The sequence below is a fragment of the Histomonas meleagridis genome, assembly GCF_020186115.1.
Source record: "Histomonas meleagridis strain 2922-C6/04-10x chromosome Unknown contig_10, whole genome shotgun sequence".
In the NCBI taxonomy this organism is placed as follows: domain Eukaryota; phylum Parabasalia; order Tritrichomonadida; family Dientamoebidae; genus Histomonas; species Histomonas meleagridis.
In genome coordinates this window covers 103,903-127,933 of record NW_027150747.1, presented here as the reverse complement: position 1 = coordinate 127,933, position 24,031 = coordinate 103,903, and the positions used below count along the sequence as shown (strand labels likewise).

At 28.4% G+C, this 24,031-nt stretch overlaps 9 protein-coding genes across 9 annotated transcripts; 5 read left to right on the top strand and 4 right to left on the bottom strand.

Annotated features, from left to right (window-relative positions):
• Positions 1–96: 96 nt before the first annotated feature.
• GO595_000408 (tubulin-folding cofactor C) lies at positions 97–894 on the top strand (the record flags this gene model as incomplete). The annotated part of the gene is made up of 1 exon (XM_067917167.1): positions 97–894. The coding sequence occupies one exon, from the start codon at positions 97–99 to the stop codon at positions 892–894; it is 798 nt and encodes a 265-aa protein (XP_067779396.1).
• A 117-nt stretch (positions 895–1,011) lies between these two features.
• On the top strand, positions 1,012–1,692 carry GO595_000407 (putative methyltransferase; the record flags this gene model as incomplete). The annotated part of the gene is made up of 1 exon (XM_067917156.1): positions 1,012–1,692. One exon carries the CDS (start codon positions 1,012–1,014, stop codon positions 1,690–1,692), a length of 681 nt encoding a protein of 226 aa, XP_067779395.1.
• A 672-nt stretch (positions 1,693–2,364) lies between these two features.
• Positions 2,365–3,723, bottom strand: GO595_000406 (uncharacterized protein; the record flags this gene model as incomplete). Its single annotated transcript, XM_067917145.1, has 1 exon — positions 2,365–3,723. The coding sequence occupies one exon, from the start codon at positions 3,721–3,723 to the stop codon at positions 2,365–2,367; it is 1,359 nt and encodes a 452-aa protein (XP_067779394.1).
• Positions 3,724–4,735: 1,012 nt separating this feature from the next.
• Positions 4,736–5,170, top strand: GO595_000405 (OsmC family peroxiredoxin; the record flags this gene model as incomplete). The annotated part of the gene is made up of 1 exon (XM_067917134.1): positions 4,736–5,170. One exon carries the CDS (start codon positions 4,736–4,738, stop codon positions 5,168–5,170), a length of 435 nt encoding a protein of 144 aa, XP_067779393.1.
• Positions 5,171–7,174: 2,004 nt separating this feature from the next.
• On the top strand, positions 7,175–8,092 carry GO595_000404 (uncharacterized protein; the record flags this gene model as incomplete). The annotated part of the gene is made up of 1 exon (XM_067917123.1): positions 7,175–8,092. One exon carries the CDS (start codon positions 7,175–7,177, stop codon positions 8,090–8,092), a length of 918 nt encoding a protein of 305 aa, XP_067779392.1.
• A 418-nt stretch (positions 8,093–8,510) lies between these two features.
• On the bottom strand, positions 8,511–9,434 carry GO595_000403 (uncharacterized protein; the record flags this gene model as incomplete). Its single annotated transcript, XM_067917112.1, has 1 exon — positions 8,511–9,434. One exon carries the CDS (start codon positions 9,432–9,434, stop codon positions 8,511–8,513), a length of 924 nt encoding a protein of 307 aa, XP_067779391.1.
• A 3,436-nt stretch (positions 9,435–12,870) lies between these two features.
• Positions 12,871–14,130, top strand: GO595_000402 (putative integral membrane protein; the record flags this gene model as incomplete). Its single annotated transcript, XM_067917101.1, has 1 exon — positions 12,871–14,130. One exon carries the CDS (start codon positions 12,871–12,873, stop codon positions 14,128–14,130), a length of 1,260 nt encoding a protein of 419 aa, XP_067779390.1.
• A 403-nt stretch (positions 14,131–14,533) lies between these two features.
• On the bottom strand, positions 14,534–15,589 carry GO595_000401 (ubiquitin carboxyl-terminal hydrolase 14; the record flags this gene model as incomplete). Its single annotated transcript, XM_067917090.1, has 1 exon — positions 14,534–15,589. The coding sequence occupies one exon, from the start codon at positions 15,587–15,589 to the stop codon at positions 14,534–14,536; it is 1,056 nt and encodes a 351-aa protein (XP_067779389.1).
• Positions 15,590–18,723: 3,134 nt separating this feature from the next.
• On the bottom strand, positions 18,724–19,359 carry GO595_000400 (small GTP-binding protein; the record flags this gene model as incomplete). The annotated part of the gene is made up of 1 exon (XM_067917079.1): positions 18,724–19,359. One exon carries the CDS (start codon positions 19,357–19,359, stop codon positions 18,724–18,726), a length of 636 nt encoding a protein of 211 aa, XP_067779388.1.
• Between the last annotated feature and the right edge of the window lie 4,672 nt (positions 19,360–24,031).

Here is a 24,031-nt window from a genome sequence, read left to right as displayed (position 1 = left end):
GCTAAAAACGTTTATTTATTACGGTTTAAGGTGACAGTTTAGCTTTGAAATAATACGTTATGCTTTTAGCCAACAAAAAAGTTATACAAATCTTCGATGGAAGATCTCCTTCATCAATATCTATCTTCAAGAAATGCAGAAAAGTTCAGAGCAGAGCTTGATAAACAAGTTAACAGATTAATTTCTGAAAAGAATCCAGACGCTTCAACTCATAATGCTCAAGTAAATTCTCTTTTAGAAGTTTTACGGCAAGGAAATGATCTCCTTCCTCGTTACTTTCAAGAAAAATATCTTAAGGCATTAGAAAAATCACGAATTATCACAAAAGGACAATCATCTATTTTTAGTTTTTCTTCATCTCAAAATATGAAACCAGCATCTCAACTAATAAGTAAAGATGAAGTTAAAGAAACTCATGAAAATAAAGTTCAATGGACAATTCATGATATTGAGAACCAAAGCGTTGTACATCAATGCAATGGTGAATTGGTTAGCTTACACAAAGTTAAAAATTCCACAGTTCTTATTCCAAATGAAACTCCAGCTTTAACATTAAATTCAATTGAAGATAGCATTATCATTGTGCCACATATCACAGGAAGTGCACGCATCACAGGTTGTCACCGATGCAAGTTTGTTTTATCATTGAAGCAGCTTCGAATTCATGATACAAGTGAATGTGATTTTTACATTTCTGTTTATGGAAATCCTATCATCGAAAAATGTAACAAGCTAAGGTTTGGTCCGTTTGATGTATCATCTCCTTCTTCATGTGGACCATGGAATAATGTTAAAGATTTTGATTTTGCAACAGAAGATCATTCACCTAATTGGTGTGAAATCCCAGTTAATGAACGAAATGTACCTAAATTCCAAGAGTCTAAAAACTTGTAAATCAACATTAGTTCTAGTTGTTTTAGAATAAAAACCAAAAAAACAAATTTTAATTTTTTCGAACGTTTATTTTTGAAAACCGTTAATTATTTTACAATGATGAAACCGATGAATTTCATGAATCTTGTTCTTGGTACACAACAAAATGTGCAACAAAACAAAGAAACAGAAGATGAAATTCTCGATAAGGAACTTGAAAATATCCTTAATCATCCTGCACCAAATTATTTTGAACCAAGTTATTGGAATACCCGTTATGAAGAAGAACCAGAGCCTTTCGAATGGTACCAAACATGGGATTCTCTTAAAGGTGCTCTTCTTCCACAATTAAAAACAAAAGGTAAAATTCTTGAAATTGGGTGTGGAAATTCATCTGTTTCTTTTTCTCTTGCACAAGAGGGCTTCGAACGTGTTGTTGGAATTGATGTTTCCAACATTGTTATTGAGCAAAACAAGCAAAGATACACAGGTCAAGATAATTTATCTTTTGAATGCTGCGATTGTCTTGAAATGAAAAACTTCGAAAATGAAACGTTTGATTATGTTTTTGACAAAGGGACTATGGATTCACTTATTTGTTCCAATAAATCCAATGAACTAATTTCGAAACTTCTTTCAGAAGTTTCACGTGTCCTTAAGCCAGGCGGCACATACATTGTCATTTCTTATGGAACTCCGAACACGCGAAATGTATACTTCAAAGGTCAAAATCGACTCAAAATTTCCGATACAATCGAAATAGAAAAACCAACTGAAAAAGGAACTTTCCACTACATGTACATCATCCAAAAGGATTGAGCTCGAGCAAAATAAAAATCATATTTTGTATTCATTTAAAAATACAAAAATTTAATATTAATGAGTGTGATATATTTTCATGATTACATAAAAAGAATGAAATTATTGAATTAATCTTTCAGCTCTTGTAAAAAGATATTTTAATATATAATTAGAACCAAAATAGCTGATCTTTATAGAGGGTTTGGGTGCACCACACTTTTCATAAATATTAGGAATAATAACATTATATTGAAATCACCAGAAAATAACTTGCTGTAGTATTTACTGATATAAGTTTAGTTAACCAGTAAAATTCATTTTTTTGAAATTCAATAAAATATTCATGATATCGATGTCTCATAAAGGGCACCATATTTTTAACGATATGTTAGGCCCCAATATTCTCATAATTAATTCTCTTTGTCAACAAATTTGAGAATATGTTACACATATGTCGCAAAAAACTTTAGAAGTTCGTTAACTGCAAAAGTGCACGAACCGTCGTTATAAATTTCTGACTCATTCAAAGGCTTTGAAAAAACGTTGAAATGTATTCAAAATGTTCGTGAATATAGTGAAGTGGGGAAACGGTTTTTTATTGTTTTCCGCTACTAACGTATTTTCCCTCAACGGAACCAAAAACAGAAATTTTTTTAAAAAATTTTATTTTCAAACATCATCATTCTTAACTTAATTACTTAGCTGTTCCAAGAACTCATTTATCAAACTTATCATTTTCCTATAGTCGTCGTTACTAAAGTTCATTTCTGTGTTTAATATTCTGTTTAGCGTGTCCACGAAAATTGTGGATCCGTAAATTTCCATAAACTGTTGATCAAATTCGTCGATCAATAATCCGCAGCGATGTTTATCGTATAATATTTTGAAAGCCATTAGGATATCCAAAAAGCAATCGCTTAAAGTTGCTTGCAACACTTCCATTAGCATTTCGAGCACTTTGTTATCGCATAGAAATCGTTGAATCTGTTGGTCATCGGACATATATATTATCATTGACGTAATGAATCGAACAGATGCAAGTCGTTCTTCAAATTGCCCCATTTTAAAACAACTCATTACATCATCGATAATCGGAGAGCTCAAAAGTGTTGTCGCATATTCTGAGCCAAGAATGAATATGTTCGTAAGGATATTAAGCGCTGAAATTTTGGGATTCGGATCACTAAATTCTTCCTCCATCAAAAACAATCTGTGGATGATAGGAACAACCTTCTTTTGATATAATAAAACAGCATAATCGCGTAAATATGATATTCGTTCGATGATTTTAAAGGCTACGGAAAGTTCGTTCATGTCAAAACTGAGAATTCGTGGTAAAAAGACATCGAAAAAGGAATTACTGCGAAGATATTTGATGACTGATGGAAGAACTGCATATAGAAATTGTAAAGATGAAAGCTGATTACGCTTGTTCTCATTAAATGTGAGCCGGATAAGAAGATCGTCAACTCGCTCAAATGCTTGTGGAAATCCGTGGTTAAGAATATATATGTATAAGGATGTGGCAGTTTGGAAATAACTTGGTTCAGACCCTTGGATGTTGTCAATGATGGAATTGATTAAACCTGCATCAACCAAATCGCTAATAATTTTGGGTTCAATGCTGGCTAAATCAAATAGGTGTGAAATAATCATGATGTTGTCAAAGAATTTGGCTATTTGTAAATGAAAATTATGAGCAAGGAGAAAATCTCGAGTTTCTGGATATGATTCGAATATATCGCAGAGAGCATTTAGAGCACGGGCTGATATATCTGGGTTATCTGTTAACGAAAGATCTAAAATTTCTTTGATGAGTTCTGGAGTTGGACACTGACTAGTAACTTGGGATGAAAACAAGAATGGTGAGTTGATTAAGACATTTTTGATTTGATTTGGATCAGAAAATAAAAAATTGTTGATATTCGGATTGTTTGCATTTGAGACATCTGGCGGTGGTGCCTCGTCTATCTGTGTGAATAAAGATCTCCTTCGTTTGTCGCTTTTTCGATAAGCGTTAGCATCATTTTGTCTAAAATTCAAGTTCATTTGTGGGGATGTCAAATTTAATAGTGCTCAAAATTAAATACCATTCAAAAAGTGGTACAATAGAGCTCGAGGCCAAATATATTTTGAATCTAGATTTTGTGTAAAGTTATGAAAATTTCAACGAGTTCAGAAATTTGATTTTGCTGAGTGGAAGTTTAAGTTTTTGTCATATGATGATTGCGAGGTTAAATCCCATGCTAAAATGACATTACAAAAAATTTACTGATTATGAAGAAAACCATTTGGATCTATGAGGCCATGCGAAATACAAAAGTCTTTGAAAAAAAATTGATTTGATTTATTTATCGTTATAAGCACAAGAACAATATCAAATGAACTGCATGACAAAAACATCTTATTACTATCAGATCAGCATCTAAAATGATCATAATCAAAGGATTATTTTTAATTTGAAATTGAGTTGACAACATTATGACTTTAAGACAATTACAAAACCTTTTATCCAGTCGCCTTCCTTGTCATTTTAATAATCAAATATGATTATACAACATTTTTTTCTTATACAAAATTATATATAAATTTTAATAAATATATTAACTAAAAATTTTGGTTCTTTTATGTTTTTTTTCACAAATTTTTTGGGTTTAAATGTGCAAATGATTGCGTATTACAATCCTCTCGAGGATTTTTTATCGTCCTAATTACCAAATTGAGCTCTCCAGCGTTGGGTGGTTTCTACAAATTTATTTTTGAGAGTGAATACGAACAAAGTTATTCAATTTAGATATTATTATCAAAAAATTTCGAAATAAAAACAGTATTATCTTATGATTTACAAGTATTAATCCATTTTCAATCATTTTTAATGATTAACTCAATAAAGGTTTTACTATATTATAAAATAAATCAAAAATATTAATGAAATTATTGGGCAATTCTTATTATGTTTGCTCATCATCCCTTTTCAAATTTTCAGTAAAATATTTGTTTTGAATGCAATTTAGCGTTTTTGAGATCACTGTCAATTTTCTTATTTCACATCACATTTTCAATGCTCACTTCTACATTCCGTCGTTCTGCCGCCGAAATTTGGAAGACTCATGCTCAAAACATCGTCGGCTCCGAATGGTTCTGCACTGATAGCCAAGGAAGAGGAATTATCACAACAGCAGGAGCTGGATCAGCACCAACACCACCAGACTTACTCTTAATGGGTCTTGGTGCTTGCGCTGGTAATGGTATCAAATTTGCACTCGAAAAGAGAGGCAAGACAGTTAAATCAATTTCTGTCGATGTTGAAGGCGAATGGACAAACAAACCACAACGCCGTATGGAAACCATCAGGATGAAAGTTCTTGCTGATGTTGATATGAATGAAGCACAGCTCAAGGCTGTTGTTGATGAAGTCAAGGAAAAGATGTGCCCAGTTGCTGGAACTCTTTTGAACACACCAGTAATTGAAACAACAGCAACCTTAAAGAAGTAAAATGGTCATTTCCATATTTTTCTTATTCTATATTTAATTCTACATTTTATATTTTTTCTTTCCTATTTTCCTCAAAAATTGTTTCTCGTAGATAGGTTTTGGATGAATTTAGCGAAGAAATTAAGTATTCATAATTGCATGAATAATTTGATCAATCTCAATCATTTTCAATAATTTATAAAAAGTGTGTTTTTAAGATTTAAGAGCAATTGCTTGAGTGTCCAAACGTGTTGAAGCATAAACACTTGTTTGCTTAAGGCTTAAGCTTGAAATTATATTCAAAATTTTTATGAATTGAAATTGCTGTGGAAAGAGAACTTTTTCATTGGATTTTGTGAGCAAACAAACACAAAGAGGTTCACCTAACTTGAACAGATCATATTTAATTTAAATGAAAATAATCTTGAGGAAACAATCAAACAATAAATTTATTTGATTCTAATTTACCAATTTCTTTCAATCTTATCATATGTCTTTTAGTTTATTCGGCATTTTCTTCACAAATAAATATAAATGATTTATATTTATATTATTTGGAACGACTTCGAACAAAAGAAATTGACATATGCAAAGACAACCCAAACATTATAGATATTTTTAGTCATCATATATCTAGAATTGAAGCACAAGAAGCATATTATCTTCTTGAACAAATGATTGAACGAAATTTAGTTGATAAAAGTATTACTCGAAAGATTCGATCAAAATATTTTTCACACTATAAATCAGAAAATGAAAACAAAATATACACTTTAGGCGATATTTTTTATTCCGCTTTTATGGATAATTATGAAGATCTATCAAAGAATGATTGGGAGCTTCATAAGAAATATATTAAAGAAGGACATAATCCAAATGAAATAGCAAAAATAATTCGAAATGATGAAATAGAAAAACTTCAAGAAATATCATCACAAAGTAATTTTGATTTTAATCAAGAAATTGAGTCATCACTTTATGAAAGCTATTCATTTGTTAATAAAGAAAATATTACATTAATTGATTATGCAGCATTTTTTTCTTCAGTTAAATTTTAAATATTTACTTATGAATGGAGCAAATGTAAATAATACAGGTAAATATGCAGTTGCAGGTGGAAATGAAGAAATTATTCATGTATGTGAGCAAAATCGTTCATCATTTGAAGATGCATATGAAACAGCAATTAAATTTCATAGAAATGATATCTTTCATTATGTATATGAGAATAAGTTAGAAAAATTAAATGAAAAATTATTAAATATTTGTATTGACAATGGAAACTTTGATTTTTTTTTTTTTTTTTGAAAAAAAGGTATGAAAATTGATAATTCTATTATTAATGAAGCAGCGAAAATTGGAAATATTTATATCATTAAAAATTATTTATTAAATAATCAAATTCCAAAAGATATTTTAATTTTTTCTACTGAATCATATGATATATATAATTATTTATAAATAATTTAAAACAGCAAGTTTTTATGAATCCACAAAGGGTGATTCCGAAATTGCTAAGTTGCTTGAGTAAATGATAAAAAAAGCTTTATAAGTAACTCTAATTTGAAATAAAACATCCAAAAGATTTGCATAATCACTGGAAGATTGATTTAAAATATTACATTAAAAATTATTTATTGAGAAGAAACTATTCTACAGATATATTGTGCCTTTATATTATTCATAAATGTTTGTATAATTTAATCAACACATATTTAATTAACACATCATTTATTAACCTAAATCTCGCAAATATAAATTTTACCTTTGTATAGACATGTTATATGAAAATAACTATCAAATAAATTTCGAACAAAGCTTTTCAATACAAAAATGGAGGATCAACTTTGGATCAATAGAAAACTCACAGAAGAAAACACCAAATACAGGATTATTTTCCCATTATATTCTCCTTCTACCAGTGATATTGACATTGAAAATATTCAAACGCGAGATTGGCTAATTCCCTGTGAAACATCAATCATTTTTGTTGAAGTTAGCAATTGCTTTTGTTCTATTAACAATATGGGAATTTACTGCACAGTTTCTGATGCAGAACATATTGAGAAAGTTCAACATCAACCAAATATGTTAATGCAAGAATCCATTTCACAACTTGACTCATTTCCTGACATCAAACCATTTGAGAAATCCGGAAAGTATTATTTTCCAGTTCATGTTCAAGTACCCAAATCACTTGCCAATAAATTTGTTGTTTCCGTTTTTATCCTTAACAATCCCCAATTTGTTGCCACAAAGCACTTCTGGTCCTACCGTCCTTTTACTGTTACCTACAATCTCTTTACTACATCACAGTCCATCATATTTCAAATTAAAGTACATTGCAAACTTCCACAACAATTCAAAAACCCGGTACCAGTTCTTTCAGCCGATCTCCGCTTTGACAGTTCATTTTGTGATGAATTAATGTATTCATCATCAATTGCCATAATTAAGACTGCCACCGGACCACAACTTTTGTCCGATGGGGATGCCATTTCTTATTGTTTTTGTTTGAAACCACTTAACGATTTTGGTACCCAACATATTAATCAATTATATTTAGTTTTTTCACTTGCTTTTTCCATCGAAAACAAAGAGTATACACTTCATTACCCCATTAATTGTCTTGGGAAGGCATCTGACCTATTAATTAATGCGCCAATGATGAAATATAAATTGATGAAACCTTCGTCGCTTCAGTTGCGCGTTACGAATCTTTCCGATAATGTTCGTAACATAAAAATATGTTTCGGAACAGGTAACATACAGCCAGTAACGAAACAGTGCGAAATGCTCCTTGAAAAGGATGAGAAAACGAAAATTGTCGACTTTAAATTCATTCCGTTGCGCGTGGGATACCATTTACTTGATATTTGGGTGGAGGAAAATGAGAAGAAAAGAAAACCTTTGTTCCCAATTTATTTGTCTGTGGAAGAATAAATAAATAAAAAATCGGTGAAAATATTTCAATTTTTCTTAAAATTTTTATTTATTTATTTATTATACAAATGGAACTTATGTCATTTCTCCATCTAATAACTATTAATTTGAGTAATTACAAATTTTTTATATACTTATGAATTTTTGTATGTACCAAAAGAAATAAATTTAATTTGATTGCGAAGTTCATAAAGCTTAAAAAACACAGTTGAAAATAATAACACAGAATAGGTAAATAGTAAATATGATAAAACATAAGTAATGAATTCTGTTATAAATAAAAAAAATGTAAAAAATTGGAAGGATAAAATTATCCAAATTTGCATTATTAGAGTTAAAACCCATAATTTGTTGAATGAATTAGAAAAAATATTGAAAAACCAATTTTTGTATGTTTACAATTTAATATAACGAACCATCAAAATCTTTTGCCATACACTTCGGCTAATTCGGCATATTGCTTCGGGAGTGCGCGATTCTTTGGAAAAGACACATAAAATGGGCCATAGAGATGTTTTCGTTCTTGTTGTGTTGCATGTTCTGGATCACGGAAAAACTTTGGACGAAGTTTATTATTTCCACTATCAGAAATGAATTCATATTTCTTATTAATGCGCTTTGGGGATGACGCTGGAGGCTGAATTGGTCTCTTTTTAATGTTTTTATTGTTTGGCTGAGGAGGAGGGCTTTGTTTGGAGTCAATTTTGGTTTCGCCTTTTTGGTGAAATCGATTTTTAACTGGTATTTCATCGTTATTTCTATTTACTTTTTTCCTTTTTGTTAGATCATCCACGTTTTCGTTATCTTGATTTAATGGTTTTCGTTGGAGATTGACATTTTTTGGAGAATTCCAATTTGTTTGAAGAATTTCATTTTCATCAGGGACTTCATGTAAGTCATTTTGCATTTTTGGTTTTTCATTTTCATGAAGATCTTCGTTAATTTTTGAAGAAACGATTTGTTCAAATTCGTCCATGCATTCGCTTTCAATTGGCCTTCCTTTATATTTGTATTGGGATTGATACTCTGTTTCAACTGGATAAAATTCATCAGATGATTCTTCCTTTTGACTACTATCATCACCTTTTTTGAATGATTTTTCAATATTGAAATTGGTTTTCTTACCATTACTCGATTGCTTCAAAGGGTTGTTGCTAGTCCTTTGGGAAGTTCTGGTAGTATTTCTGTTGTGAGCTTCATGTAGTTCATTTTCATTTTGATGTATAGTTTTATTTTTTATCAAGTTTGAGACAACTTCTTCATATTCATTTGGCTCGTTTACACTTGGCTTGTTTTTCCATGAGAATTGTGACTGATACTCTGTTGTTCCTGTTGCTCTCATTCAACTAACGTCTTTTAGAAAATTAAATACATATTGATCGGCGTTGCACCTCAAAATGGCGGGAAAAAACAATAAAACAACTCTTTCTTTTTTTTTAAACTAATTTGTGTGTATAAATAAAGTTTTCTATATCACATGATTTCATTCTATATGGGTTACTTTTCTAAAATGATGTGTTTCAAATTGGTAAAATAATGAATTTCCAATATTTAATTACTAACTATGTACACCTGGAGTCAAAACGCATGCGATAAGCGTTAGGAAATTCCCTTTAAACCTAATTTAAAAATTTATCTAAAATGTTTATTATTCAAACTTCAAAAATAGATTCAAGGATAGAAAGAAGTTTCCCATTATTGTCAAGGGTTCTCTCTTCTTTCTTTGGGCTTTTTTCTTGGGATTTATCTTGAAAAAATGAATAAATCATTCTACTGGGTTCTTTGTTAATTACACTTTGAGACATATCTCTTTTGGTATTTTCTTTTGGAACAAATTTTTTTTCATCATCATCTGTAAGCTTTTCTAGGATTTCTTTTAAAATTCTGTTTCTTTCTGATCTTTTTTTTACATCTTCCTCATGGACGCTTTTGAGTTTACTAGCACATGAATCAATTGCTTCTATCCTTTCTTTCATAAAATCATCAAATTGATGAAATTGTGGAAGATGAGAAATTCTTTTCACCAGAACCTCACTGCAATGCTTTTCAGTTAAACTGCTGATTTCATTTTTGTTGTTTAATAGACTGTTGAATATTTGCTCGAGGCTTGAATTATCCATTTACTTTTCATATCACATGTCACTCATGAACACTTTTTTAAAAATTCTTTTTTGGTACTTTGTTATTTACAAACTGGTAAATAACATATTTATAATTTTCATTAATAAGAATTTGAATGTGGCCTTTTTAACACCAAAAAATTGAAGCGGAAAATAAGGCTTTTGTATCTCAAAACATGCATAATAAGCGTATATTTATATTTTTTAATGTGTGGTTTAAAAGTGACATTTTTATTCATGTTGAACTTAGAGCAAAAAGATGATCCAACACATGAAAAAGTTGAATACCTCAAAAGGCTAATAAATATTGAAGATTCTATTCCATGTTTCCATTTCTTAGCACGAATTAAAGAACTCGAGAAATCCGAAGCTGATAATATTATAACATTCTTTTCTAATTTTCTTTCACAAATGCTTTCACAAGAATCGAATTTTTTACTTGAGAGAATGATAGAACAAAATTTAATTTCGCCAGAATTTGTTAAAGATCGGAAAACATTATACTTTTTTCATTATAACTCTAAAGGAGGAAAAAACACAAGATTTCCTGATCCTTTTAATCGACATTTTTTTTCCAAGATTGAAGAGCTTGAAAAAGATGATTGGAAACTTCATAAGCAGTTTGTACATGAAGGAATTAATCCATTAGAAATAACAAAAGTTATTCGTGCTGATAATGTTGAAAAACTTCAAGAATTATCAGCAGAACCAAATTTTGATTTTAATCAAGTAATAGAACCATCATTATATGAAAGATGTTCTTTTATTAACAAGAAATCAGTTTCAATTCTCGATTATTCAGCATTTTTTGGTTCGATTAAATGTTTCAAATTTTTATTGGTTAATGGCGCAAGACCATATCATACGGGAAAATTTGCAATTGCAGGAGGAAACCCTGAAATTGTACATTTATGTCAACAAAATTTTTCGATTTTTAGGAAAACATTTGAAACTGCAATTATGTTCCATAGAAATGATATGTTTTATTATCTGTATGATGAAGATAAAAATAAAATTAACAATTTGTCGAATTTAGGAATGAAATGTGTAGAATTTTCTAATTATGAAATATTTTCATTTTTAATGAGTGAAGGAATGGAAATAAATGATTCTATAATAAATGAAGCAGCAAGAATGGGTAATTTGTTTCTTATAAAAGATTTCATTGAAAAATATCAAATACCAAAAAATATTATTGCATATTGTGCTAAATCATATAATTTAGAATTGATTAAATTAATTCTTGGGCTTGATAATATAAAAATTAATGAAGTTGATGTTTATTTATATTATTCGAACTTTTTTCTGTTTTTTTAATATTTTTTGTTTGTATTTGGAATTTATTTATATGTTTCGATGCTCCATTAATTATTGCAACTGATAATAATCAAATTGATATTATTAAAATGTTTCTTGAACAAAAAGAAATTGATGTTAATATTAAAAATGTTTTTGTATTACGTTTCAAGTTTGTTTAAATTTATTAAAATTTCATTTTAATAATTGGAGTTAATTTAATTTGTTTTTTACACCTTTAATGCGTGCTTGTCAAAATAAAAACATTGATATAGTTAAAATTCTTCTCGAAAAAGAAGGAATTGATGTAAATGCTAAAAATGTTTCATAAATTTTTACAAATTTTCAAAAATATTTTTAACATTTTTTGTTTATATTTGGAATATATTTAATATTTTTTATACAGCACTTAAAATTGCTTGTTTAAATGAAAACATTGAGATAATAAAACTACTTATTAATAAAGAAGGAATTGATATTAATATAAAAGATATAACTTTGTTTTATATAATTTTTATTTTTGTTATTTTGGGTTTACTAAATAAATTTGGAATTTATTTTAATAATTTTGGACAGTATTAATGACAGCATGTGAAAATTCATGTGTAGAAATTGTTCATTTATTACTTGAACAAGAAAACATTGATGTAAATGAAGGAAATGTTAGTTCATTTTTTCTCAAATTTATTTTATGAATTTGATGTTTACATTTTATTTTTGGAATATTTTTAAAATATTTGAAACACCACTTATAATCTCATCAGCAAAAGGACATATAGAAATTGTTAAAATGCTTCTTGAAAAAGAAGGAATCGATCTAAATGCCAGAGATATTTAATTCCATTATTTAAAGTTTATTTAATTAATTTTTATATGGAATTGATTTTATTTTTAGCAATCAGCAATTGTTTGGGCACGTAAAAATAATCACACAGATATTGTTCGTTTACTTTCTGATCAAAAAGGAATCAATTTTATAGATAAATGGTTCATTAATTTTTTATTGAGATCTCCTAGAATCAATGAACATGCATAAGAAAAAAAAAGATTCTTTTTCAAAAAAAAATTGTTTAATAAAATTGTTTAGAATATTGTTTTTGCCACTGGTTATATTTCCACATTTTTCTAATGAAAAATTAAAGATGTAAATTGCTCCAGAACGATAAAACAATTTTGTGGAACATTGTATAACAACGGTTTCTGTTCCATAACCGCCTTTTCCTCATAAAACAAAAAAAATTTCTGGGTATAACCGTCACCGAACGAAAAAACGAGAATTAACTCCATCACAAAAAGTTTATCGTAATTGAAATTTGATCTCAAAAAGCTGTCGATTTTTTTGGTTTGTTTTAAATTATTCTGATGGCAAAGCTCAAGATCGCTCAAGCCATCCTGCCTCTAATATTATTCCTTATAGGAGGAATTTTAAACTCACTCCTTACAAAACTCATACTAGAAGTAACATCCCCAGGAACTGAACAATATGGAGAACATAAATTTCAAAAACCATATTTTGTTACATTTCTAGGTTTCTTTGGTATGTCTTTAGCTACGGCTATTTACTGTTTTGGTACTTGCTTTAATAGCGAAAAATTCCCAAGTATTTTCAAAGAATTGACATTTAGGCAATTTTGCATATATTCAATTCCTTCATTTGCCGATGTATTTCAAGGTATTGTTTCAACGATAACAGTTGCATTTGTTGGTGTTTCCATTGATTGCATGATGAAAAGTGCTACTCTAATTGGAGTTACTCTAATTGCTCGATTTTATTTTAAGCAGCCTATTATGGGGCACCAATGGTTTGCAACAGGTATTATATCGATATCGCTTATAATTGTTGGAGCATCAAGTATTATCAATTCAGGTCAATCACAATCAATTCACGTTGACCAAGGCGGTGATCTTCTCATTATTTTCATTAAACTTATTTCCCAACTTCTTTATGCCGTCAAGATCTCATTTGAAGAATTTCTTACACAACAACAAAATCATCACGAACTACTTGTCACAGGCATAGAAGGCATATGGTCCACAATCTTTTGCATTATATCTGTTATTGCTGTTCATTTTATTCCCGGTAAAGATGGCAATGGTACACATGAAGATTTCATTGATACAATTACAATGTTTAAGAACTCGCCAATGATTATTATCTTAAGTGTTGTATTGATTGTCATTGGTCTTGTGTATAATATTAATTCCATTATTCTTATAGCTAAAACGTCAGCAATTATTCGAACACTTGCTGAATCATTCCGTACATTTTTAATATGGATACTTCAAATTATACTTTTTTATTGGTTTTCAAGTTCGGATAATTTAAGTGAATATAAAGGAATTGGCGAGCAATGGTTAACTGGATCATATTTACAATTGTTTGGGTTTTTAATGTTAACATTTGGTATTATTCAACATCATGGATATCCGAAATTGCCTTGTTTCAATTATGAAATAGACGTAAGTGAACAAGGTTTAGATCAGGAATTAATACCTGATAATGAACAGACTGCTCCAATCGATAATATGCTGAATAGAAGAGATAAGAAAATTAATGAGAAGTTCTCTGATAATGAAATGGAAGAAATACCATCTGAAGAAAGAGAACCATTTTATACTTAAAATTGAAATTTTTCCATCATCAATACAAATATTTATTTGATAAATACTGATAAAAATTTTAATTTAAATTTTTTTGCATTTGTTATCCCATTAAATGATTTTCTTTGTCTGATTTAAAAAATAGAATTCAACGTTAGGCACATAAAAAACATTGTTGATTAACCAGCAATTTGACATATTTTTTCTTCAGTATTATTTTATAATATGTATTTTGAAGTTCCCATTATAAAATATTTTTTTTTTGTTATAAAAATTTTCATTTTATTATATCGAATTTTATTAAAGTCCTAACTGCAGATTTTTTTTAATGACAAATCATTTTATCTTTTTATGAATGGGTTTAATTTTATAAACTATGTCATGTTATTATGAATTTTGATTTTATTATAAAATTTATTAGATTTTATTCATATACCAACAAATAAGAGCAGTGCCAATCAGCCCCGCCATTCAACATCAAAATTTTATTCTCGTCTACAACGCTTACTTTTTCGTCATCGAAACATATCCATTGGTCATTAACTTTAACATGCGCAATGTAATGTCCAGAGTTCGCTGATCTTCCTTTGTGCGTAATAATTGCCTTCAAGTTATAGCAGCCGGCGTTGACGTCCTCGCCCGTTTCTCTTTTCTCGACAATTTCGCTACGTAATGGCTGTGACAACCATCGTATTGTATCAAGTCTCAATGGATGTTCAACATTTCGAACTTTTTTGGCGACAATCGATTCTTCGCTTTTGAAGCAGAAACGCATTAGTTGGATTGTTAGGTACTTCGGGAGTTTTATGATCTCTTTGTGGTTAGTAATTAATGATTCGCCAACTTCAATCTCGGAATCAAATGTGATGCCTTGCTCAAGTTGTCGAGTATCAGAATCAATATAACACTTGAGTCTGTCATCAACTTCAGTGGAAATGTCCATCTCATCATTGTCGGCTATTTTGGAGATGGTTTGAAATTGGATTTGAAAAAGTTCATTAACTTCGGCAGGAAGATGGGAAGTAAGAAACGACCAACACTCGGCGGCATCTTGTTGGATGTAGCTCCCAGTGGTGGGATCTTTTTGATTGAATAATGGATTTGATTCGCGGATGGAACTTACAAGCTTGTCAAGGTGGTTAGGAAAATCTGTAATGAATTTGCAGAGATAGAATAATATTTTGTTGGATTTTACATCCGGTTGTAATGATTTTAGAATATCAGTTACATCTGGAAGAAGTCTAAATACTTGAAGAACTGAATTTAAATAACATGTATTACCATAGTTTTTGAGACCAATCATAACGCTTCTGTTTATTTGTTCTGTAGTTTCTTCTTCTTTGGTTTCATATGTATCTTCAGGTATAAATTTGATTTCTGGTGATTTTTCTGCTGTCCCAAGAAGCATAATGCGTTCGTTCTCTTTGATATCGAAGTTGCTCCAATCATCATTTTGATGTATTTGCTTTCTGCGAATCATTAGCTTTTGGTTGGAAATTGGAACTCCAGTTTGATCTTTTAGCTCCTTCATGAATTCTAAAATTGGTTTATTAGTGTCACATTTTATATTCATTTTTTTTGAACCCCAAAGAACAATAACATTCATTCAGAGTGTTCATTATTGCGGCCAAATAAATTTTGAAAATTATTTTTATCAAAACAAACAGCATTTCTTATACCATAGAGATATTTTACAAATTACATTGCATCTCAGCAAATTCCTTTCAATTGATTTAATTAAAAAATGATTTTTAATGAAATGATAAAATCTCATAATTGATCGAAAAATAAAATTATGTAAGACAATCAGTATAATGATATGCTTTTGAAACCATTATTCTAAATTGTGCTAATGATGAAACAATTCTATTATAAATACTAATTTCAAACTTTAGCTGATGAACTGTAGCAGCTATCGTTAGGGTACCCCATTTTTAATTGACCAATTCGCTTCTGTATGGAAAAAATATTTTCCTATTGTTCTTCATTTTTTACACGTACTTTTCAAATATTTCTTTAAATTATTTTTTATCAGAAAGCAATACATAAATTTTTACTAAATAAAGAAAAAAATTCATGCGAATTCTCTATAAAATCTATCTGATATACCGAACCATTTTCTCATGTTTTCGAATTTTTCGAATATTTCTGGAGAAATTGGATTTCTTATTGAATTCAAGTTTGGTATTTTTTTGTAATTATCCGTATATAATTCTCTAATCACCACCAACGCTTGTATCAACGACGCTCTAAAGTACAAAGGTTCCTTATAATTAAACAAAGGAGAAATAATTTTTTGGTAATGATCCAAGTTCCTATCGTTCTTCGGTAAACTTTTGAATTCCGGCTCAAGCCTTCTTTCAATTTCCAAAAATAAACGGATTTTTTCACCGATGAAGAACATTTCAGCGTTATTTTCGAATAAAGCTTTGAAACCTTTTTCAGCTCTTTTTAGGATTCTTGCGATATCTTTTAACATCGGAATTCTTATTGATATTATCGGGTCATTAGCATCTATACTATCTTTCTTTAAGGAATAAGGGGTTACGATTGAACAAGCGTCTATTAAACTTGATAAGAAATAACTTCTATTATTTTCAGCGATACCTTTAAAATGCAAAGGTGTTTTAGATAATACTGCAAAAATCAATGATAATGTTATATCATTAAAGTTATTGAAATAGAATTCCATTTTATTCATAAAAGAATTATCTTTTATAATGGAAAGGTTTATACGAGTTTTATTATTTACATCATCATTATACATATTTGCCCATTTATTTTGTAAAGTGATTGCCGAATTAACAACGATTTCATGTAAAGGCATATTCTCTTGTAAATATCCATCGATAACAAAACGGATAGAAGAAAGTTGATTATTTGGGAACTCTGAATTTGTTTGTTTTTCCACGTATTCCAATAAATTCTTTGAAGTTCTAACAAAAATGTTTAACATATTAAGCGAAAGGTTTTCGATTTGAGTTTTAATGAATGTTATTGGATAATTATCTTCTCGATAAGCCATTTGATACATAGCATAATGATCAATGAACAAACGCATAATATGTTTAAGTGATTCGACCATAGTTTGTATTTCTCTTAATCCATGTGAATGATTAAGTAAAAATTCACGCGACGTTTTATTGTCTTGTAATTTATTTATTGTGATTTCTTTCGTTGGTTCATTAGGATCTGGTGGTCTAATTTTAGGTATTACAGCGATATTAAATGTTTTCATATGAAACGCATCATTAAAAAATTTATTTCCATTTGTGTTTGTATCGATTTTTTTACGAATCGATTGATATAATTTTGTGGATATGATAATATCAGCATTAGAAAATTGGAAATCTAATCCGCCATAAAATATAATTTGTTGTATCTCAGGGAGAATTGTATAGATTCGTGTATAAAATGCACCAAATACTTCTTCACATAGATCCTTAGATAACATATTATTTAACAATGAGATTAATTTGTTGCTAATTTTCACTGAGATAAAATCATTTGGTGTTTCAGGTGGTGAAATACGAATTATAATGTTAGTGGATGCATAAAGTGGATGAATATCCCATAAACTGATAAATGGAATTAAAAATTCATCGAAAATAGCTTCTTTAGCTTTTTCTTTATCAGTGTCTATAAGTTTTTTAACGATTTGTATTTGTTGACGTGAAAAGCAGGAAATACACCTACGTAATGTGTAAATAAATAAATCACTGATATAATCTTCATCAAAGTCAATTTGTTTGGGTGAAAGACTATGAAAAAATAAATGAATAAATCGATCTTGGAAAATAAAGGAATGCATTAAAAAAGTCCCAATAAGTTTTGGTAAGAGAGAATCATCAAAATGTAGTAAAAGGAAATTTAATGCTTGTTCGGAATATTCGTCACAACAAAAAAAACCATATATGGAAGGAAAAGTGGAATATACAAAATATTGAATGGCTGACTGCGAATCAGGATATGCAGACACTATTATATCAGAGAGGCTTTGGTTTGATTGATATGGTTTAATATTTTGCAAAACATTTATTATGTTTTTTTCCATTGAGGTGGGATTGGAATCATCATATGTAACAAAAACATCCGGTAAATCAGGGTCTTTAAAACAATAATTTCTAAAGCGGATTAATGAAAGAAATTTGGAATATGAGATATAATTCACAAATGCTTGACTGTTAGTTTCAATAAATTGATCTTTTAGTTTTGCAGCATCAAATGAATATTCGCACTTTAACGTTTTGAATTCATTTGCACTTGCATTTGTTTCTGTTTCCATATGTTCTTTTGGGGTGCACCATTAATTTCGTTTTTTTTTTTCCAAATTTTTTTTTAGCAATTCATGTAAATATTGAAAGATTTCTTCGAAAGACATCTATGTTTAACATTCTATATCTTTGTGCTTGCTATTAAATATTTAATAATCATTCATAATTAAATCTTTATTGTAAAAATCATCTTTATTGTTATTATAAAAAGAATAAGCACAGAAAATCTGGGGTTAAATATCATTAGTAAATTTATTTACTAGAAAGCATAAGTAGTATATTTTCTCAATTTCGATTTTAAAGTTTATTATATTCGAAGTTACCCAGACTTAGCCAATTTTTACTTGCAGCAAGAGCTTTTTGATGAGTTTGAAAGGGTTGGTGCGGGTGAAGGAGAACTTGATTCACAGGTTTCATTTTTGAGAATTGCCTTCTTGCAAGCATCTTCAAATAAAGACTCAAACATTTCGTTAACATTGGTACCAACTTTGGCAGAAGTAAAAAATATTTTTTCTGCCCTCAGATCATTTTTAAGTTTATTAGCTTTGGATTCTTCAACATGAGAAGGTGAATCTTTAACAGCATCTATTTGGTTTGCAACGATATACACAAATGCGTATTTTTGAAAATCTGTGGATACATTTGTTCGAAACTCCTTTTCCCAAATTTCAATACTTTCAAAAGAACTTTTCGAGCATATGTTAAAAACGCAAATGGCTGCTATAGCTTCGCGATAAAAAAGTTTTGAAATACTATTATATTCTTCTTCTCCTGCAGTATCGCATACTAGGATATTAAAAGTCTTTCCATTGTATTGATGTTCATGATTAAAATAATTTACGCATATAGTTGGTAAAGGTTTGTCTTCGAAGCTGCCACCAAAATATCTATTTACAAGAGATGTTTTTCCAACGCTCTTGTCACCAATTAAGACAACTCTGAGTTTGGTTTCGCTTGGTTCTGATTTGGTTTCCATCTGCTCAAAAAAGAAATGAGGTTTTGGGTGCTTTATTCAATTCAAGTCGCGTATTTCTGCCCATCAACAAAACGGACGCCGAAAAGTGACAATAATAAACTACTTTATTGAAAAGTAACAAGAAATTCACCCGAAACATGTTTAACCGTTAAGGGTCGCGTCCGATTGTAAAATTCCTGTACGTTAAGGGGTTCTCAATTTTCTGAAGTTTATTGCGCGGGAATTTTTTACTTCGAGTTTATCTCATTATACATAGTGCTTTAAAAAAATTTCCCCATATCCTCATTTAAAGAACTATTATATGGTATATATGAAATTCTTCATTATATTATACAGCGCAAAAATAATTCGAAATGATGAAGTCGAAAAACTTCAAGAAATATCATCACAAAATGCCTTTGATTTTAATCAAAAAATTGAACCATCACTTTATGAAAGATGTTCATTCATTAATCATGGCAATGTTACATTAATTGATTATGCAGCATTTTTTTCTTCAGTTAAATGTTTTAAATATTTACTTATGAACAATGCAAAATTAGAAAACACAGGTAAATATGCAGTTGCAGGTGGAAATGAAGAAATTATTCATTTATGTGAACAAAATCATTCATCATTCGAAAATGCATATGAAGCAGCAATAAAATTTCATCGAAATGATATTTTTAAATATCTTTATGAAAAGAAAATTGAAAAAATTGATAAAAATCAACAAACAACAGCATATGCAAATAAAATACAAATTTCATTTAAAAAATTTGGATATTATATAAATGATACACAACCTATATTTGAAGTAAAATTACAAGAATTAATGTATCATTGTATTAACAATGGAAATTATGAAATTTTTTCTTTCTTAGAAGAAGAAATCCAATTTGATGAATATATAATTAATGTATTAGCACGAATTGGTAATTTATATCTTGTGAAATATTTTCTTCAAAATTATCAAATTCCTAAAAAAATTTTATTATATGCAGTAGAATCCTGAAATATTGAACTTGTACAATTTATATTACAACAAAAAGGATTTGACATTAATGCTAAAGATAATTTTTATTATGATGTTTGCAAATTTGTTTTAATATTTTGAGATATTATAATAATATTTAGAAATTATTTAAAAAATTTAGAACACCATTAATAATAGCATCTTCAAAAGGTTATGTAAAAATTGTACAAATTCTTTTAGAACAAGAAGGAATTAAAATTATAACTAAAGATATTTGTTTATAGTTTTCAAATTTTATTATAATAATTTTTTATTTGAAAGTATTATTTGGAATTTAATTTATATATTGAATTCAGCATTTTAAGTAACATATCAAAATAGTTAAGCTCCTTTTAAAGAAAGAAGAATGTATTAACACTAAAAATATTACTTTTGTTTATTTTATATTTTTATTATTAATTTGATATTTCAAAATAATATTTGGAAATTATTTAAAATATATGAAACGTTACTAATGTTAGAATCTAAAAATGGTCAAAAAGAAGCAGTTAAATTACTTCTTGAACTAGATGGAATTGATATTAATGCTAAGGATATTTATTTGTTTTATTTAATATTTATTTCAATATTTTAATATTTTCAAATAATATTTGGAAATTATTCAAATTATTTCAAACAGCACTTATGAAAGCATCTGAAAAAGGTTATACAGAAATAGTTCAATTATTTCTCGAACAAAAAGGAACATTAATGCTAAAGACATTTACTTATTTTATTTGGAATTTATTTGAATATTTTTCTATTTCAAAATAATATTTGGAAATTATTTGAATCAGCACTTATTTTGGCATCTTCAAATTGTAAAACAGAAATAGTTAAATTACTTCTTGAACATGAAGGAATTGATATTAATCCTAAAAACATTTATTTGTTTTATTTGAAATTTATTTTAATTATTTTGGATTCCAAAATAATATTTGGAAATTATTTTAAATATTTGAAACAGCACTTATTAAAGCATCTTACAATGGTCATACAGAAATAGTTAAATTACTTCTTGAACAAGAAGGAATTGATATTAATGCTAAAAATATATATTTGCTTTAATTAAAATTAGTGTTGATAATTTGATTTTTCAAAATAATATTTGGAAATTATTTAAATTATTTGAAACAGCATTTATCAAAGCATCAAATAAAGGTTATACTGAAATTGCTAACTTACTTCGTAAACAAAAAGGAATTGATATAAATGAAAAAGATATACATATGTTTTATTTAATATTTGTTTTAATAATTTCACGTACCAAAATGATACGATGGACTACACATGTTTCTGAAATGAAATGTGATTAAAAAATAAATAAAAGAAAAGAAAAATTTTGTATAGATTTTTAGTAATTTATTACAAAAAATGTGATAAGTCACTTCCTATCAAAGATTGTTTTCAACATTTATAATCACAAAACCGTAACAAAACGTTACGGAGTGAACGTGAAGTCAAATGTATCCCACAAATGTTTTTATTATAGGAGATCACAAAGTAGGTAAGTCAAGCATTGCTGCTTCAATGCAAGGCTCCAGTATAACAGGTCCTGATTTTTATGACAAAATTATAACAACAGATACGTATTCAATTCATCTCAGAATTTGGGATCTAAAAAATTCTTCAGATTATCGTGCAATGAGAATAATCCAACCTAACTCCCGAGCAATACTTATTGTTTATTCAGTAAATGATATTAACTCATTTGAAAATGTTGATTCACATCTTGAAGAGTTAAACTCAATCATCGAGCTATCACAATATGAACTTTTTTTAGTTGCAAATAAAACAGATTTATATGATCATCAAGTTAGCACAGATGATGGAGAAGCATGTGCAACACGAATAAATGCTACATATGTAGAAGTTAGTGCCCGTACAGGCCAAGGCATTCCTGAGCTGCTACAACTCGTTGCTGATAAAACTTATGCTATTGCTGAGAAAACTGATGCTATTGCTATTCCACTAGAACCAAAGCGTAAAAAGAAAGAACCTCCTTCCTTTGCGTTTCCATGTTGTTTATTGTTTGGATGTTTTATGTTTTTATCCTTTTTTGGTGGAATAATTATATTAATTACTGGTTCTATTTATTATAGTGTTCGTCATTCTAAAGATTGTGTTGAATCAATTTATTCATTACCACTTAATGAAGTGATTAATAACACAAAGAATATAACAATATATAAAATTACAAATGAAACATATCCAATAATTAATGAACATTATAATTTCACATTTCAATATCCAATTCTAACAAATGATTTTAAGTTATATTTAATGCATAATATTGATGAATGTAATTTCACTTTAGAGATTCATAATTATAAAATTAAATTTCAAATAAATAATGAAAATTATTATAAAAATATTAATGAATTCGATTTATACTTTGACGATATACGTACAAATGATAACATGTATCAAATATTATGTCCTTCTTCAACAGCAATAACAAAACATTATAATATTGATGAAAAATGTCGAGTTAATAAAACTGAAATGTTAATAAATGATAAATATAATTTAAATGTATTAACAAATGAATTAAATTTTAATGATAAAAACATTTGTGAGATTAACTTTTTTGATTTATTTGCCATAAAAAGAAATAAAGCGGACGCAATACAACAAATGTATTTATTAACTACAAATCAAAAGAAAATTCAATTAAATAGGAAATTAGGAATCGAACTTATGTTTTCTGGTGCTGCTTTTACTGTTTTGGGAACAATAGTTTTCGCTGTTATAACATGTTTTTGTTGTTATTTGGCCGAAGTTTATAAATGTGTTATTTGGGATTAGCTCTTATTTTATAAGTAAAAATTGAGTTGTTAAGTATTTTGTAATTACAGTATTTTTAGTATTGTAACGCGTGTTGATCAAGGTTTTTCAAGAGATAATTTATTTTCATATGTACAATATAATTATAAGTTGATGTTTATATAATAAAATATCTAATTATAACATCGATATTAATATATTTGGCTTTTAAAAATAAATGTCTCTTTTTGAAACAAACAAAGTACCAAAGATAAATCAGCAACATAGAATTTTATATATATAAAGGACAAAATAAAAATGAAACTTCTTTCAAGAAGTAAAATGACTTTTTCTGCTCTTATATTAGATGCAATTATTAATACTGTATCAAACATTACATTTTGATTAAAAAACGTTGTTTCTTTTATAACAAATTTGCACATAGGGAGAAAAATACAATAATTAATATACATATTATAATTTAATGAAAATCTCAATGATGACCAACTTTTTGATTCCATTTTGATCTTATCATATATAAAGTTCACAAAAAGTTGAAACTTTCATAAATTTATTAATATTTTCTAAGTTGACAAAGGTCAATTTGTTGAATTGTTCTTTGAAGTTCTTCTTTCAGCTGTTCATTTTCGCCAAGAAACACCATGTCCATAATTGGTTTTATGTATTCCTTAGCGGTCAAATACTTTGTGAACTTATAACCACATCTGTTCACCAACAGATACAAAATCTTCACGAAGTAATGCAAACTCTTTTGTGTGTAAGATGAATATCTTAACATTATTTCGAAGCAATCCAAAATTTGTTTCATATTTAACATAATATGTTCTTTATCATCACAAATCTGTATACATATATTATACGAATAAAGGATTGCTTCGAATATATCGAAAC